Below are 18877 nucleotides of genomic sequence, written 5' to 3'. Positions count from 1 at the left end.
CTATAAATCCATATCCACGTGTGTGTAAGCTAGTCGTTGCAGATCATTAGTCTATAAGTGCAAAATCTCATATCTACTTCAGATGTTGGACAGTTTCTTATCTCCCCATTACAGCCTATCCATTGCTGCCTTCAAGTCCCCCTCGGAAGTTCCACGTCCAAATCATTGACTGTAGGCTATTTAAAGATGTAGGCATGGATGTAGGTCTCCAGTGCCCGATCTGTACCGGCTGCACATGCGCTAAAGGGGGCCTTGTCAGCCAAAGAAGGTTTGTGAGTGTTAAGCCTGCTCGTGATCTGAATGACTGCTCATAAAACAATCCTACTCACACTCAAGATAACAACATTGTTTTTAATCATTGGAAATGTGATAGTTCGGTCCGTGAATCTTCGAATAATCCTATTTCATTTGTAATTAAAAACGACAAAACAGTAAGTTTTGTTTTATTTCTGTGTTCATTCAAGGCAATTCATATGTGAAAAATACATGTTCCAGATAGTATGTCATTATGAAAGTTGTTGTAATTAGGCTATACATCACAGTATATAATATATACTCTGTTATAGAGTTCTCTATTATTTATATTATAATATTGTGTTGTTAATAAAAACATTTTTTAAACTCGCTGGCCATCAAATAAAATGTTCACACATGTGTAGTACAAATCGGGCAGGAATAAGTATGCTCATGTGCAGAACTGACAAGTGTCAGGTTTTTTTATAACTTCAGTAAATTCCCTATTACATAATAGTGAACTATTATATTTCCAATGATTAAAAACCATTTTGTTATCTTGATAAGATTTAGTTTTAGTATTTTGAACTGGCATATTTGCGGTAACCTTCTTTGACTGACACGACCTATTTTGCGCATGTGCAGAACGGATTTGGCAGCCGGTATGGATCGGGTACTCACTGTCAAGCCCCCAGGAAGTGCGCTAGGCTTTGAAGACAACAGCGGCCAAACTGTGTAATTACAACTTCCGGGTCCGAGTCACAACCCTCGCAAAATGACTCATTTCACTACCAGAATTTGATCCATTCTAGAAACATTTTTGGTGTATGTACCAGGCGAGCAATTCTCATTGGAATGAATAGGCGCCATTTTAGGGTCCAGTATCTAGTTCTTATAATACATCCATGGCCAGAGTCTGCACAGCTGACGGGGATAACCTGCAATTTTCTGATGTTAAACTTTAGTTTACAGTTATTGTACTTGGCCCCAAACACCTCCGAGACACGTTATTTAAAGATCAAGTTGCTCTAGATGGCATTGCCCTGGCCTCCAGCACCACCGTAAGGCACCTCGGAGTTATCTTTGATCAGGATTGATCCTTTAACTCCCACATGAAACAAACTTTAAGGACTGCCTTCTTTCACCTTCCTTCATGTCCCTTAAGACTCTCCAGTTGATCCAGAATGCTGCGGCACGTGTACTTACAAGAACTAGGAAAAGAGATTATACCTCTCCAATCTTAGCTTCTCTGCACTGGCTCCCTGTAAAATCCAGAATAGAATTTAAAATCCTTCTCCTCACCTACAAAGCTCTTAATGGTCAGGCACCATCGTATCTTAAAGAGCTCATAATACCTCATTACCCGACTAGAGCACTGCGCTCCCAGGATGCAGGGTTACTTGTGGTTCCTAGAGTCTCCAAAAGCAGAATGGGAGCCAGAGCCTTCAGTTATCAAGCTCCTCTCCTGTGGAATCAGATCCCAGTTTGGGTTTGGGAGGCAGACACCATCTCCACATTTAAGAATAGACTAAAGACTTTCCTCTTTGATAAAGCTTATAGTTAGGGCTGGCTTGGGTGAGCCCTGAACCATCCCTTAGTTATACTGCTATAGGCCTAGACTGCCGGGAGACTTCCCATGATGCACCTCTTTCCTCTCTCCTCCTCTCCCTCTCCATCTGTATGCATTTTTATCCCATTACTGCATGTTACTAACTCGACATCTTCTCTCTCCCGTAGTTCTGTGCTTTCTCGTCTCTCTCCTCTCTCCTTCTGTCACTTTCAGCAGGTATTTCTGCCTCCGGAGCTGCAGAGTCTGGATCTGTGGTTGTGGGCCACCTGCTGCTCCCATGTTCCTGCTCGACAACTGCTACTACAGTTGTTGTTATTGGCTCTGTTACTAATATGGTCATTATTATTCCTATGACTATCAGTCCTATCATTATTATTTTATTAATATTAATATTACCACTACCATTGCATTATTACTATTTTAAAATTCTAAGTGGTATTTGCATTGTGCTTCCCTCCCCCCTCCCCCCTCCCCCCTTCTCTCTCTCTCACAACCCAACATGGCAGCAGCAGATGGCCACCCACCTTTGAGTTTGGTTCTGCTCGAGGTTTCTGCCACTTAAAAGGAGGTCGCCAAGTGCTTGCTCATGGTGGGATTTGTTGGGTCTCTGTAATTAATATTATAAAGAGTACGGTCTAGACCTGCTCTATAGGAAAAGTGCAGTGAGATAACTTCTGTTATGAATTGACGCTATATAAATAAAATTGAATTGTTCCACAGATGGCACAGAAGCATAAAGAATGGTAGCACCTGCATAGAAATTAGTTTTACAGTTGTCTACTGAGGCACAGATATCATTAATATAAAAAGTAAACAACAATGGGCCTAATATTGAACCTTGTGGCACACTATTTTTTTAAACTCAAAACCTCTGAATTCAATGCTATAGCATCTATGCACTGTGTTCTATCAGAGAGGTAGTCCTGAAACCATTTAAAGGATGCCTCCTCTAAACCCAGCAAGGCCAGTTTATCCAGAAGTAGTCTGTGATTAACAGTGACAAAAGCCTTTGACAAATCAATAAACAAAGCTGCACAATGTTTCCTACTATCAAGAACAGAAACTATCATTTACAACCAAAGTCTCTGCTGTAATGGTGCTATACCAGCTCTAAACCCAGATTAGTTGGGACTTAAAATAGCATTTGCAGCCAAAAAGTACAGAGCTGTTCATTTACAAAAGATTCCAACAACTTTGAAAGACATGAGAGTTTTGAGATAGCTTTATAGTTATTCAGATAATTTGTATCTCCTCCTTTATGTAGCGGAGTCACTAAGGCTGATTTCCAGACTTTTGGAATTGAACCAGCAAAATTTAAAATTTGTCAAAGGCTCAGCAATCATGGGGGCAGCAAGCTTTAAGAGATATAGGTCTAACTGGTCTGCGCCCAAAGACCTTTTCATGCACTTGGCATTACACAAAGCATGGAGAACTTCAAACTTAATTGGTCGAAATGAGAAAGAAACTTTTCTTGGAAATAAGACCCCCTCTTCCTCTGAAATAGTGATAGAGACATTGTCTTGAGACTAGTGTCTCAACCAAGCCACGGAGTTGATCAAACAAAGAGCTTGATTTGATAAAATGATCATTAAAAGCATTACAAATCTCCTTTTTATCATTCACAATTTTAGAGACCAGTATAATATGTTGAGGGAGGGTTGATGAAGCCTTTGAGAGATTTGATCACTTTCCAGAATTTTGTTGTTACCACAGTTAGACAGATTGTTCAAATAGTAGGTAGATTTAACCTTTTTCACCATGTAAGTACTTTTACTTCTAAGATGTCTGAAAGTTTGCCAGTCCACATCACTACCAGTGAATCTGGTAGTGCTGTCTCCGCAGCAGAAAAAGAGGTAGGGGCCTCACACAGTCAGCAAGGCTAACACTGCTAAAAAGCATCAACACCAGAGCTAACACAACGGTAGACATCGCTAACAGTGTTAAAAGTATGGCTAACCACCTCGCTAACACAACAGCTAGTATAACTGAGAATGCTACCAACCTGGCTAACTGTGCTAACCTCAGGGTCGACAGAGTTTAGTGGTGTGATTAATGCTCACGGGGAGAAGGGGACCCAATCAGGGAGAAGGGACCCAATCCCTTACTGGGTGGAGCTAACATGGCGAGTCTGGTCAGGCACGCTAACATCTGAAACAGCCTGTGTGTCAGAAGGTGTAGAGGTAGAAAAAAGACGCTCAGAGGCCTAATAAAGTTTACAACCGTTATTGGCAAACTGATTAGCGTAGGGATGCTAGTACTGCCTCCAGCTGGGGGCAGAGGAATGAGCAGCCCAAGGACTCTTGCCACGGGCCTGGACGCGATGGGGAGACGGGGGAAGCGGAAGGGGGTGGCTGCTCTGCTGCGGCCGATGCTACTGTGGACGATGCTGCTGCGGGGGATACAGCTGGGGCTGGGACTGTGGCTGCTGTGTCTGAGGACGGAGGTAAGGAGCCAGCTGCTCCGATGCCTTCTTGGCTTCCTCCAGCTGCTCAATCATGGCCCTGATGTTCGGGCTGAAAAGCGACTCAGTGGAGAGGGGTGTATTGAGGAGGGGGCGCTGCTCCCGGTCTTTGAGTGAGGAAAGGCCAAGCCAGAGGGCCCTCTGCCCCACCTGAGCGGCACACATGGTCCGGTCACTGTTAACGGCGTGCGCCTGGGCCATCCGGAGGAAAGTGGCGGCCGAGGTCTGGACTTTCGCAATCTCCGCTTCCGACAGCTTGGCCTTTTTGTGGGTGAGCTTGTCAAGGGAGCCCGCCAGGAAAGCCATTTTGGTAGCATGTGGTTCACCCTGAGCAGCACCAGCATAAGAACTATCATGCAGGCTAGCCATTACCTTGTCTCTCTAAGACGATAGCAACGGCTTTGTTCCCAACCAGGGGGAGCGTGGTGGGCGGCAGCGCAGCGACAGCACACTCCTGTCCCATTCTCAGTTCTCGATTGTGGAGTAGGTGGCGTAAGCCACTGCCGGAGGTTTTGGCAGCTAGCGGCGCGGCCCACTCACGTTGGGCAAAAGCAAAAATTGGTACCATTTTGGGGCACACAAAGTGCAAGCGGGGCTTCCCACAAGGTTGGGTGTGGAGGTCCGTGGTGAAACCCTTGTCTGGGGCCCGGGAGGAGTGGGAAGGTTGGGGTGACAAGGGGATGCCCATCCTTCCAGCAGCTGAGGCAAACAGGCCGGGCATGTCATCCTGCGAGTAGCAGTGGGCTACCTGTGGCTCCTCCTCCCTGAAGAGACTCAATGTTTGGCTATTGCAACGAATGAACCCTAACTGTCAGTGTAATGAAAGTGAATGAAACCAGCCTATGTCTTAATAGCCTGGTTGTTTACTTGCAGAAAAATTCAAAATGTCATTCATCCTCTCTGCATCTAAACGTCATCCCTCTGCAACCCGAGCGAGAGAAAATGAAGACGTCTATCTGGTTCTACCATGTTTTGTACATAATAAGACAGCTTATTACGGCAACAACAAATTATATAACTTTATGAGGAAATTATACATAGGCCTATATAAAAATGTATAAACTTCAAAGCTCCCAGTATAATTTTATAGTAGGCTACCTTAACTGTAAATTGCTTAAACATGTGCTTTCCTGACAAGGTTCAAACTACTGTACCTTTTCCCTGTATTAACCAGATGTGTCTGCTTGGATTGTTTTTCAGTCCATAATTGTAACAGTATGTTGGCTAATTCCTTTCATGACGTTGACACAAATAAATCTTCTTGAATTGAACTATAAATAAAAAAAAAAAAAAAACATCCGACTACACGAGTCGTTTTCTTCCGTGGTACGTAATTCCGAGAGTCCCAACAGCACGTGAGGGCAGCTACACCTCACTTCCTCCACATCGGTTGTCATGGCGACGCGTTGCACTCATAGAAATCACATTGGTTGAAGTTTGTGTGAACCACTTTCCTACGGCACATAACATTCATTTTATTAAGTGAGTTAGCAGCTTTGGAACTTATAGTTCAGGTAAAGTGACCAGAAGTCCAGAGATATGTTTGAGTAACTGACACTACTGTATAATACTGGGAGGACTTTAAACGTCTGCGGCGTTACTATAACGTTAGCTTAAAACTCTTCATATTCTGACCAACAGGAGCTGAGGTGAGCAAACAAGAAAAAACCGTACAGTAATGTGTTGTTTTAATATTCAATTATTCATACAAATACTAAAACACATAGTTGTCAGAGAAATTGTACCGTTTTTTTTTTCTTATTTCATTACATTTCCAGAATGAGCTAACCTAACTTATTTCGCTGATGAAAGTTAATTTCATAAATTTACTTTTGAGGTGTTAATTAAAATTAAATTCATGCAATGTAATATATTAGGGTAGGCCTATGTATACAATTAAGGAGTACCTGTTATGTTCATTTATAAAATGTAAACTCCTTAATCCATGCAGAGAACATTTTAAAACCACTTAATATACCGTATTATAATCCATTATCCATATACATTTATTTAGCCCATTGTAGGGTAAAACCCAAATCCTACCTGAGTACTGAATAAGAATCCCTTAACATATCATTTATTTCCACTGGAATATATTCCACACCCCCGATGTAAACCTATCCCAACATCAATAACACCTCAAATTGACAATTATTGTCACATATCTCAAATGAATGTGTAAATTATTAGGGGAAAGGGTCATTCAAATAGACTAAATTTGTTGGTTAATTAGTTTTAAAATTAAGGTGTTTAGTTTTCACCATTTCAAATTAATTGACCTTGTGTTTGGTGTGTTTTCAGGGGTAAACTAATTATTAATTAAGAGTATTTAAAGAGACTGTTGTGTCATAGTGGCTATAGGACACTTATGAACTATTTACATTTTTTGGAAGGTGAGAACTGTGGATAACCGTCTCCTGACAATTAGCTCTTACTTACGGACTACATATGAAATGTTAGCACAAAAATCCTCCTGTTGTCCTTTTTCATTTACCCTTTTCTTACAGTGTTTTTCATGGAAAATATTTCAGTGGAATCAGACCCCATGGCCAACATGTCAGAGACAGGCCTTTGTAATTCACAGTCAGACTGTGATGATGGAGAAGTTACAGATAAAAGACAGGAAGATGTCCTTGTCCTTGAGACTGATTCGTTGTCCATGGAGCATGGTTTGGAAAACAGGTCAGGTTTAATTGAGGATATCATCACAACACACACAGATGACAGCTCTTATTACGTCACATGGACAGTTTACATTGCCCTAGCTGTCCCAAGAGGTAAGTTTGTCATACAGAATATATGAATGATTAACTTTAGCCCCCACAGGGATATTAATAAGTACTCAAACGGAAAGTCTGATGGATGAATTAGTGTGGGAATCTTAGTGTGCTGAAATGTACTACAAATCAATACTACAATGTAAGAAACAGATTACAGATTCATTTAATCCTTGATCTCATTCACAAACATTTGTCCCATTTTAGGGGAAGAAGCTGATGTCCCCGAAGCTCCTGAAAAGGCTAGGAAAACATATAAAGATTCATCTACTGTTCTGATGAAAGCCCATAAGTCTCAGAGCTGCTATCATATTGAATACAAGTTGTTGCCAGGTGATACAGAGACAGTCAAAGTGGACTTAGTAGTGTTTGGGCCAGTAGCAAAAATGTACAAAGAAGACGAGTTCAAGGTAACCATGATCTGGTGCATGTGTGTGTGTGTGTGTGTGTGTGTGTGTGTGTGTCCTTAATGAACAATTCATGAACATCCTGAATGAACAACAATAAAGCAGCTATATTGTCTAGAATTACAGTAAATGACCCATCACTGCACAGGCGTTGTTACTATCATCATCAAATCAAGGATGATGATTTCTGGTAATAAACGCTTCAAAACTTCCTGCTGTTGAATAAAATGTATAATAGTCGGTGCCTATAATGCAAAAATAAATGTGTGGATTTTTCACAGCAGATTCTGAGAACATGGCATGAAGGAGATCAGACATGGGTTGGTTGGACCCAGAATTTCAACGTCAGAGTCAACAGGCACATGTTGATCAGTCTACTTCCTCATAAGATCAAGCTCCTGATATGGAACAGTAAGGACAAATTGTCCAGCCAGGCCCGCTATGAAAGACTGAGAGTCTTCAGACAGCCACAGGATCAGCCTGAAGATGCAACAGACATGTGTGGTGAGCATCAATTTCAACTTGGCCCAAAGTGACCCAAACATTATAAATATGGTGTATATTGTGTTTTTATATAAAATGATGTAATGGAAATGATATCTTCACTCTAAGGTGGTATCAAGACTATGGTAAACAAACTGAGAGCCTTATTTGAGAGGAAGTCAAACACATCTAAAAAGCACAAAAGTGATATACTGTTTAATTGCAATTCAGAGGTGGGCTCCGAAACAGGTAAATCTACCATTTGTCCTTATTAATTATGGAATCATAATCAGTGGTAAATAATGATGCTGCACTGGTTTATGCACACTGGTGTCTTATTGTACATCTTTGCCAAACTTCATGCTTATATAATTCCGTGGAAGCTACGATAGATGTATTTTTCATAACCCTTTTTATAGACAGATATAACTTGGTTCCTCTCACCAAAACAGGATTTCAAAAACCCACAATTGGTGCTTTCGACCTTGAAGATATCAAAAAGAATGGCACTGCCTCAGCTGAAATCAGTCCCATTAGTTTGTTGGCAGGTGAGTGAAGCTTTTATTCACATGAACAGCCTCTAAAACAGTGTTTCCCAGCCCTTTTGACTTGGAAGCCTTTAAAGGTCCAGTGTGGAGGATTTAGTGACATCTAGTGGTGAAATTGCAGTTTGCAGACATTTGAATACCGCTCGCTTCACCCTCCTCTTCCAAGTGTGTAGGAGAAACTATGGTGGCTGCGAAAAACGCTAACGGCCCTCTCTAGAGCCAGTGTTTGGTTTGTCTGTTCTGGGCCACCGTAGAAAGATGGTGGTGCAACATGGCGGCCTCCGTGGAAGGGGACCTACTCCCTCTAAGACATAAACGGCTTATTCTAAGGTAACAAAGCACAACAATTCTTTTTTTCAGGTGATTATACACTAATGAAAACATACTTATGAATATTACATTCCATTTCTGCCAACAGCTCCTCCTAAATGTTGCACACTGGACCTTTAAGACAAACCAATGTTTACTTGCACCCCTCATCATCAGATGTATATATATCCTGGTTATGACCAGTTTACTTGTGTCTTCATTCTATTTTTAGAGGCCTGCAGCCTCTTGCACCAGCTGTGTGTAACTTATAGTGTAAATTATTAAGTTGTGATTTATGCATTACTAAAATAAAAGGTTGCACCACGTTTATAAAATAACTCTAAGTAACAACTACACAGTTACACATGTGCCTAGGGCAGGTGTAAATCATAAAATGTCACAGAATAATACTGACTCATGGTAAAACAGCAGTTTTTCTGCCACACAGCATCATTTTTTCATTAATTGCATGCCATTTTGCAACACAGCAATACAGTACAGACCTAATTTATTGATATGATATTTCAATATCAATCTAGCTTACTACGATGTGCTACGATGCCAAGTGGCTCATGCCAGCCACAAATCTAATGCACACGGTAACCATGACGATGGATCTCTATCTTTGATCGTTGATTGGCCACTTGCCTTAGTTATGACTTTACATCCAACAATTTTTTCCCCAAGTAATCGTGGTGCAACCTATTTTAGTAGCTGATTTAGTTACAAACTAACTAGTAGTTACTAAGCCTCTAGTGTCGGCTTTACACCCTAACTTAGGAGAGAAATGATGGTGACTTTGAATACCAATTTCACGGAGATCTATTTAATATTTGTTGAGATATTTTAGTCTGGACGAAAGTTCAGACACTATGTTAACTGTGAAAGAACATATTTTGTAGTCTGTTATTTTTGTGACTGCCAGGTGAGACCTCATTGACTGAACGCTTCCCAGTCTGTTCGTCTGGTGTATTTGAGGTCATGTGCAACATCTCTCTGGACAGACCTTTAATATCTGACCAACTGAAGGCTGATCTCAATCCACTGGTCATCACAATTTTGTCAGCCAACTCAATGCCTTCATCCGGGGTCCCTTTCCACGTCTTACAGGTGTGAGTTACATCTCACTTAATGTTTATTAACAATGTCACAATTAATAGATGTCTTGTACTGTACATGTGTGTTGAATACACATTTACTTTTTCTGAGTTGATAAAATTCGATTTGCAAGCTTTGACATTTAGTAGTGAGCTTTGAAATGTTTAATTTTTGTTTTCCCAGGAAAAATGTGTGCCTGTATATTGCCAGTACAAGTTCCATAACTTGAGCATGCACAGAACAAACTATCACAAGCATGACACCAACATTTACTTCAGAGATGTGAATGTGATCCTGACTGGCTTGATGAGTCCTGAAGAGCTCAAAGAGTTCCTCTCCGGTCCACCTATGGAGATAGAGGTTCATGATCGTGACAAAAAGTTGGAAGAAACACCAAAAACTCCAGCGTTGTTTGGCACGGGGTCAGATGATGGCATCCTGTGTGGTGCGACACAATTAAAACAGAAGACAACAGTCATTAACTCCTATGGTATTGCAAGCCTGAACCTCTCTGAGCTGCTACTTGAGAAGAAAAGCCTGAAGATGCACTTACCAATTAAATGCTGCCCTCCACCTCCACTGCTGGACAAGGAGCGAAGTGCATGGAACAGGAAGATGGCAGACACGGCAGCTAGCAGAGAGCCCATGCCACAAGGCCATTATTTTGATGCCAATTCTCAACTCAAAGTCAAGGTTGAGATAGCTTGTCCACTCAACGTTAAGAATGACACCTGTGAATTGGAGTCTTATGATGGTCCGTTTGGGCGCATCATCTACCTCTTTGATTATAACAACTTCTCTGTGATGACCAAGCTGAGGTCAGAGATCCTCAGAATCAATGCATCAGCTTTCCATATGGGCTCACACTCGCTGGAAAATCTAGAGGAAGCCCTATCAAATTACAAAATGAATTTCAAGCACGATGAGAGCAAGGATCTGGATTTTGTTACAGGATTCCACGTGCTAGATAAGAGGACACACATCTTTGTTCTTGAAGGGCTGAAACATAAAGCAGTGAAGATACTTTGGGAGGCTGTTCCTATGAAGTAAGCCCATGAACACTACACTAACAGCCAGTGCTAACAGTTTTCAGCTGTGCTGTCTATTTGGATAGATTCCTATGAGAATCTGGCAGTTTGTGTGATGTTTTGCAGGCTAAGTGGGAGTGAGGAGGAGCAGGTGATAGTCCTCTACAACTCAAACCTGGGTTTCTTCAAGCGCATCTATGACTCATTAGATGTGGGCCTGAGTCCTATCCATTTACATGAGTCACTAGAGACCATCATGAGACAGCCTCTGGTCTACATTCGAGGCACGGCCCCCCAACCCTGCTTCCAAGCTTTGTCAAGGTACCTTTATAGTGACATTACAGTGGCTTTAAAGGACCATACCTGTGACTTGCATGTTTTACTGCATTTATGACAAATCGTGAATACTGTACATCACAGCAAACCATGCTGTTACGTTTGAAGCAACATTAATTGATTGTTTTTGGCCACTTTGGGGATGTAGAACAAGCTGCAAACACAACACTGACATATTATCACTGTGTAAGTTGTTATATGTGTTAGAGTAATAGTAGCATTATGAGAGAAGAGCCTATGTTTTAGCATTTATCATTGTAGCCACAGTGGCTGCTGTTCAGCAAAAGTTACTTAGTCTGTAGTACGCACCAAAATTTAACTTTGACAAAAGTGTGTGCAGACTTGATGTTCATTGGTATGGATTACACAACTCAAGCGAGTTTAATGAGTTTGGAACTGTACAGCACACGGCCATCAATCAGTGGACAGCAGATGTTTGAAAATGGTCGGCACAAATGTTACGTATTCACAGAATGTGAAAGTTTATTCCTGACCTTGGAAATAGTAGTAATAGTAGCAACTAATGGTCTTCATCACAGATGGAGTTGACTCAGTTATGACAATACAGCTAGTAAGTAGACCTTGGATCAAGATTATTTTGTGTAAAATAAACTAAACTATGAATCATGTAACTAAAGTATGCATGATTGTAGTTAAGCAGCAAAAATTGTAAAAACAATCACTGGTATGATCCTTTAAACTCTTGCATGAATCTATTAGAAGTTGACTATGTACATGAAAGGCCATGCATTTTTTTGGATAAAATCTGTTATAAATGGCAAAATAGAATTCATATTTATTAAATTGTGAGAAGGACTTTTTTTTGCCTAGGTTAAGCCAGCTTTGTCAAGTAAGGCAACTCAAAGATGTGGTGCAGTGCAACCTCTTCCCCTCAGCTGACATGATTCTCAGCATGAGCAAGGAATATGGCACATATGCTGAGCAGTGGGAACAAAAAGCCAGTACAAACACTGAGGCGAACATGCCCACTCTGCCTGTCCAGATGAAAAGACATGCACCGCTCGACACACACAACATAGAGTATATGAAATGGAAGCGCAATAGCCAGCAGCTGACGCTCAAACAGTCCAAGGACTTCATTCAGGTTTGTAGGCTTAAATTATTCTCGGTAGAATCTGACTTATTAACAGAATCTGACTTATTAACAGAGCCGCTCATATGTTACATCATTTTTCAGGACAATATTAAAAAAGTGCAAGAGGAAAGTGAGCGACTGGAGAAGCCAGAGGCTGCTGTATTAAGAATAGAACAGTCTGCTGCCAGGCCAGCACACATCTACAGCATCCAGACCTTCAACTCAAATGAGCAAGCCAAGGAGCTGCTCCGCAAAGAGATGGCCCAGGTTTGAGGAATATATAGGATATAATGTACAGTACTGTTTTATAGATACATAGTGTATATTGTGCATCTTAATATATCAGGGTATAGCTTGGTGGCTCAGAGGGAAGCACTGTCACCTTAAACTACGAAAAGCGGCACTAAACAATGAACAAATATGGAAGGAGTCACATGCAGTGACAAACCCACAAATAATTATCCCAATTCTGCAGTTCTCTAAGCTCTATGGAGCATTTTAGCCTCTTTCAGCAAATGATTTTAGTTTTACAGCCTGTAAATGTACTGTTGGGTTCACTCTACCAGTTCTCAGCTATTTAGCTTAGCTATGGTGATCATAGTGGAGATATTTCCCTCAGGTGTTGTGAATACCGAAACAGAGCTAAAAGTTGAGTGAGTATCGGACTTGCAGTTGCCAGGGGGCCAGAAACACAACTCCAGATGAATGCTAATGTCGCTTTGTATCTGCTGGATCTGTGAATAGGCAACTGTTTGCTAACAGGTTAGCCATAACAACTTTATAAGGCGATAATATGTCAATGTTGGGTTTACAACTTGTTGCGCTGTCCCCAAGTGGCCAAAATCAGTTAGTGCTGCTTTAAACTGCATTATGACACAATGAAAATGCAACATGTAATTTGTAAATTACAAATTAATGAGGACTCACTGTGAAGCATGACACAACTCAAGCAAGTTTCAAGAGTCTTCTAATACAGTAGATGTTTGTGCCAGACAGAAATGGATGGAAACTAGTGCCTACCTGCCTAACGGAAGGACAATTACATCTTGTAATATAAACCTGGATTCAGAAATTGTCAGCAAAAATGTAAAGTCTATGGAACAAAGTAGTTATTTAGTGAAAGTATAAGGCTGGTATTATTCTGTTTTTAGTGTGCTGGGACTCAGAAAGGAAGTGTCCATGTCTAAGATGAAGTTGAATGTATTGTGCTTCTCTGGTGATAACTTCAGGTGCCAGGGCGGAGGTTTACCTACAGTCAGCAGTATCACAGTGCTACAGTGGAGCCAGGAGACGGGGCTTCTAAAAATGACTCCGGCTCCACTGCTGCCTCTACAGTTTGGTTCACAAGTATGAGAAGTGACAAGTCCAAAGTGCACCCTAGACACCCAGATGAGGCTCGTGTGGAAGAGCTGAGGAAGGTGATGTCACTCTTCATCTTCCAGCAGTGTGGGCTTTCACAGGAACAGGAATGTTCAGTTTATTGTCATTCCATGAATCTTAGCACAGGGATAACATTTTTATGACTGTTTACTTACTCTGTCTTCTTTCTCTATGACCCAATAGCATACAACATGACTTGACTAATAATATCTACCTTGCTGTTTTCTGCAGAGGTATCCAGTGATAGGGAGTGTTTGTGGTAGAGTGTTCAGTTGATAATACTACTGTTCACTGTGCTTTCAGCCATGGAGAGAGAACATCCTACATGCCAACATATTGAAGCCCACACTTTCACGGGACATATGGGCCTGGAGTCGGCGCTATGAAGACTTTCAGCTCTACAGCAAACCTCCCCCTTTCTTCGGCCCACCTGCTGTCACCATTCACCTGCCTGGTAGGCTGTGCGGTGTCAGTGTACCAACACTTTTAACTGCTGAAAGTGTTGGAAAATGGTGTATTTTTCTTTTCCCGTGAGTAACTAGCAAAATGTAAAATGTTATGATGTCACACTGAGATATTTCCATTGTAGCCATCTAAGACATCAGCTTTACATGACACCAGCATTGGTGTCAGAATCAAAGAGAGGGCTTCTTTACAGACTCACCATTTTATACTGTATTTTAATGTAAGTTCAGCAGGTAAACAAGGAGAAATCCATCATAGGGGAGATAGAAATTTCTCCACAAACATCTGCCTCAATATATCATAATGTCATGCAGCCACAAGGTGTCATTCACTGCAGGCCACATGGCAGGCTGAGATATATATATATATATATATATATATATATATATATATATATATATATATATATATATATATATATATATATATATATATATATATATATATATATATATATATATATATAATCATATAGCAGCCATATATATACTGTATATATGGCTGCTATATGATTTTTTCATGGTTGTGTCCTACATTGCTGAAAAGCCAAAAGTATCCAAGAATTACACTTAAATAAAAGTATTACATTACAAAGCAAGTTAAAGTGGTAAGTGACCCATTTACTTACATTCTATTTATGTTCAAATCTTAAAGGTATACTTGAGATTTTACCTTAGTTATATGAGTTACTTACTGATAGTGACTTAGATGCAGTGGATCCAGTGGATTATATATCACAGCAAGCCAGCAGATTGTCAGACCGAAATAGACAGCAGCAAATGGAGTCAGTTAACAAAACCACAACACAGCATTCAAAAATGGTTTTAACCATTCACAACAAAGTGCAACATCTTTATTGAATTTTCAGTATTTGATTTTCCTTTCAGACCTCACTGTGTCATGGAAATGTTTTTCTATGGTAGGAGTTTTTCAAGAGGTCTGTGATCATTCCAGCTAATAAAATCCTAATTCAGTGCATTTCTTTTAAGCACCATGATCAAAAGTATTGATTTATATGGGAGCTGAAGTACAAAAGTAAATTCCAGATGCATTAGTTAGTGTTTGAAACAGGGGCTGAGAGGGACACACTTGACGTGGGGAGCCATGGCTTTGACTGGAGCATTAAATATGTCTGGTTACATGCAACTTATTAAATTTTTTTCAGAACTGGGGTCTCATGGGTAAAAAGTTTGAAGTTAATAATCCCTGCTGTGCAGAGCTTGGTGTGTCCTTGCTGGGAGTGACATCAACTCTGTACATATTCTGCATTCACATAATAATCCTTTCCCAGTTAGTTGACTGACTAATGTAAATATCAGGCAGGTCCATGTATTAAACCACTGTATTACCATTTAGGCCTAACTTCAAACTTGTCTTTGGACAACTTCCAGCAATTTGGATTTAGTCCCCAGGTAACCCAAGCCCATCTGGCACCTTGTAACAACTGCTTTGTTTTAACGATAAAATTCTACAAAACATGGGAAGAAAGAGTGTGTGATGGCTACGAGAGACTAGGCTGTAACTAGCAACTAGCAATGCACTCACTTTAACTAAGACTATCCAAGAGTGGAGTTTTTCCTATAACTGCCTGGGCTGTAAGCTCTCAGTATTAAATGCCAATATTGATATGTTTTAATTGAAGCTCCAGATGGCGGCTATTTGAGCCAGTGTCAGTTTTCGCTGCTGAGTAACACACTCCCACACCACACTGGAGAATAGATTTGGTTAAGGAGGAACCTCAGTGATATAAGCAGTTAACAAAAAACATCTGTCCTGTTGTGTTTGTCCAACCATCCAGTGAAGTAAAATCAGTGTCTCACATGTTTAGTTTATCAGCTATATGAACAGTAAAGCATAAAATCTATTGAGATTTTAAACCACCGAGTTAAATGTGTGTGCTGTTGATCCTCAGGAGACCCTCTGCAGCAGGAGCAGCTCGAGGCAGCCAGAGCTCAGTACAGTCGCTGGCTGAAGAGGCTGCTTCCTGGCGGCAGCACCAACCCACCATGCAGCGGCCCCTTCCCAGAGTTCAAGTGTCACATGGGAGGAAACTCAGAGAGAATTCAAGATATACTGAAAGATGCACCGAAGAAGTATTCACTGAGGAAACCAGGCATGATGCTGAAGGTACATTATTTTCAGTTAACAGAGCTGATGACATAATGAACACACAAACTGTAAGTCCCAGGAATATTTGGACAGCAGCACATTTTCTGAGGCTGTGACTCGGTGCCATTATTTTGAAATGCTGTTCATCTGGAAATCTGTGGGTTATCCAACATTGTCCAAGACAAAGGACACATCACACAATACAGTCATCTGTCACAACAGCTTTTTCATGAATTCAGGGCCAACGTAAGAAGCTTTGTTGATCCCATAGACCAGGGCTATTCAATTACAAATTCAGTTGGGCCAGATTTTAAACAGATTTTGTAATGGCAAATTTTAAACAAATGCAAATAAATGTAATAAAAAATAGTAGGCGTTTGCAGATGGTGGTAAAATAAACAAGTACTTGCCAGTCCAGGCAGTGTTAACCTGACGGTTTTCATTGTCAAATTTACGTTTTAGGGTTGACAGAGACATCTTTTCAGTAGAGCACTTCCCTACTTGTGACTGTCAATAGCCAGATGTTTTGAAAAGCTGCTCAGCTGGTCGGAACTCACATGAGAAAACGTTGATTTGTGAAAGATATGATTGGCGGCGTCACTACATCCGTAAACATCCTGGCCGATCGGTGCTGCGCATGTGGAACTCTCAACAGAGATGAGAAGGAAGAGAGACGGCTCACTCGTTAGCTCCTTCCATACACTATTTATGTAGTTTACTTATTTTGTCATATCAGATTTATGTATGCTGGGCTGCTTCTGGCCCGGATGTGGCCCGCGGGCCGCCAGTTGAATGGGCCAGCCATAGACTGTTGATCCTAAGGCCACGTGGAATTCTGTTTTTTCTTCTGTACTCTAATAGTGTTGTGGCATGCCTCACAAGTGTATTTCTTGCTTCTTGATATCTTCCATCTGTTTGTAGAGGGATTCTAATGAGGAGACATTTTCACCTGCTTGGATTTGGCAAGTGTCCTTTAATTCTTGGTGTGAATAGGAAAAACTCCAGACCTCACTCAGCCTTTGGTGATCAAATAGTTTGAAGAGCAGGGAGCTGCAACCCGAAAGGAGCTAATGAGTCCATAAGAGGAAACAGGATTGTTACTCCTGCAGTGAATTTCAGATGGGTGCTCTGAATAAAAAAAAAAGTTTGGGATAGTGCACCACTAAAGCACATATCGGGTGATGTGGTAAGGGCTTTAAAGCAGCTGCTATTTTGTTATCTGAGCTTGAAAAAGGTCCCGGTGTCAAAATCTAGTTTTAATTATTTCAAGATTTCTTAAACCTGCAATATAAATGTATAAATACATACTTACCTTTCACGGTACGTTGATATGAAGAACTTGTCAGCAAACAGTTGCTTATTTACACATCCAGCAGTTACAGAGAAACATTATCATTCATCTGAAATCGTGTTTCTGCCCACTCGGTGAATGTCAGTCCAACATTCTCTCTCTGTTAGCTCTGTGTTTGGTCTCCACCAGCTCCTGAGGGAAATGTCTGGCTCTTGAGCTGCTAAATGCTCCGCTCTGTTCACCAGCTAGCTGCCCACTGTGTCTGTCTGCTGTCTGCTGCTGAGCCGGTAGCGTTCAGTGGGTTTTTAGAGCTTTTTCTCTGAAAACAGCCGCCTGCTGCAGCAGAAAAGGACACTATGAGAGCAGTGAGAGTGAACCAAACAGTGAAGTTGTGGGCCGGACAGATAAACACTGAGCTGAAACTCACTATGAAGCTCCGTAAAACTGAGGGGAGCTGCACATTCGGGTGATAATTCTCTGTAGGTTCATCACTACGAGTGACCCCCTTCACATTGTTCTCATATTGTCATTTGATAGTTATAAAAATATCACTTTAAGTGTTTGTGATCATGTTTTTCAGTTTGTCATGTATCTGGTTGCAGTTGACTGTAAGAACCTTCAGTTTGTGAGCCAACAGCAGTTTTTTGCGTTGCAGCCTTTGCCTCAACTGTCTGTGATGAACTTGGGTGACGACAAAGCAGAGGAAAAGAAGAGTGAGGCTCTGGCTCCAGGCCCCTGTACGAACTGCAGCCTCAGCAGCAAAAACAACACCATCGGCAGGCACATCTCTCTGTACAACAAGTACCACTACATGTCAGTTTCAGTTAGCATTTTTATTCAAAAAAAAAAAAAAAAAGAAACTCAAGAGATGCTAGATAAAATAATAAAATGTTTTTGTTCATGTGGTATGTTCTGTTGCTCCTTACAGTGGATTCAGTAAGCAGCACTCATTCCTGTACAAGCGGACCGCCCTGCCTCTGACAGACAAGGAGAAGAGTATCTTCACTTTTCAAAAGTATGCACCTAACATGAAGACACATACATCAGCTGTCCAGCCTTTCAGGAATATTGTAGAAGCCAGAACCCACAAAAACTGTACCTTGTATACCAAATAGGCTCATGAGCATTAAAACTAGTATCTTGTGTAATAATGAATTATAACACTAAACTTAAAGAGCACTTTAGTTAAAACTTCATATAATGCCATCAGAAAAGAACGCCCATGATCCAGAGATCTCAGGTGTTATCTCTGAAGCCATGGTTAATAAAATACTGAAACTAAAAA

At 41.0% G+C, this 18877-nt stretch overlaps 1 protein-coding gene across 4 annotated transcripts; it reads left to right on the top strand.

The window, feature by feature from the left end:
* Positions 1–5675: 5675 nt before the first annotated feature.
* Positions 5676–18735, top strand: cfap92 (cilia and flagella associated protein 92 (putative)). Of its 4 annotated transcripts, none has more exons than XM_044170911.1 (16): positions 5676–5914; positions 6797–7042; positions 7250–7452; positions 7731–7953; positions 8062–8181; positions 8385–8480; positions 9715–9899; positions 10071–10933; positions 11042–11236; positions 12083–12356; positions 12450–12614; positions 13577–13765; positions 14031–14181; positions 16105–16319; positions 18248–18405; positions 18521–18735. In XM_044170911.1, exons 2-16 carry the CDS (start codon positions 6811–6813, stop codon positions 18705–18707), a joined length of 3456 nt encoding a protein of 1151 aa, XP_044026846.1. In that variant the 5' UTR covers positions 5676–5914; positions 6797–6810; the 3' UTR covers positions 18708–18735. The 4 variants fall into 4 exon arrangements, with proteins under 4 accessions (XP_044026846.1, XP_044026837.1, XP_044026830.1 ...); XM_044170902.1 differs by having other exon boundaries at positions 6773–7042; positions 7734–7953; XM_044170895.1 differs by having other exon boundaries at positions 6773–7042.
* Positions 18736–18877: the final 142 nt, after the last annotated feature.

Source organism: Siniperca chuatsi, linkage group LG2, assembly GCF_020085105.1.
Source record: "Siniperca chuatsi isolate FFG_IHB_CAS linkage group LG2, ASM2008510v1, whole genome shotgun sequence".
In the NCBI taxonomy this organism is placed as follows: domain Eukaryota; kingdom Metazoa; phylum Chordata; class Actinopteri; order Centrarchiformes; family Sinipercidae; genus Siniperca; species Siniperca chuatsi.
Note: the sequence above shows the minus strand (reverse complement) of the source record. Positions and strands in the feature narration are given on the sequence as shown.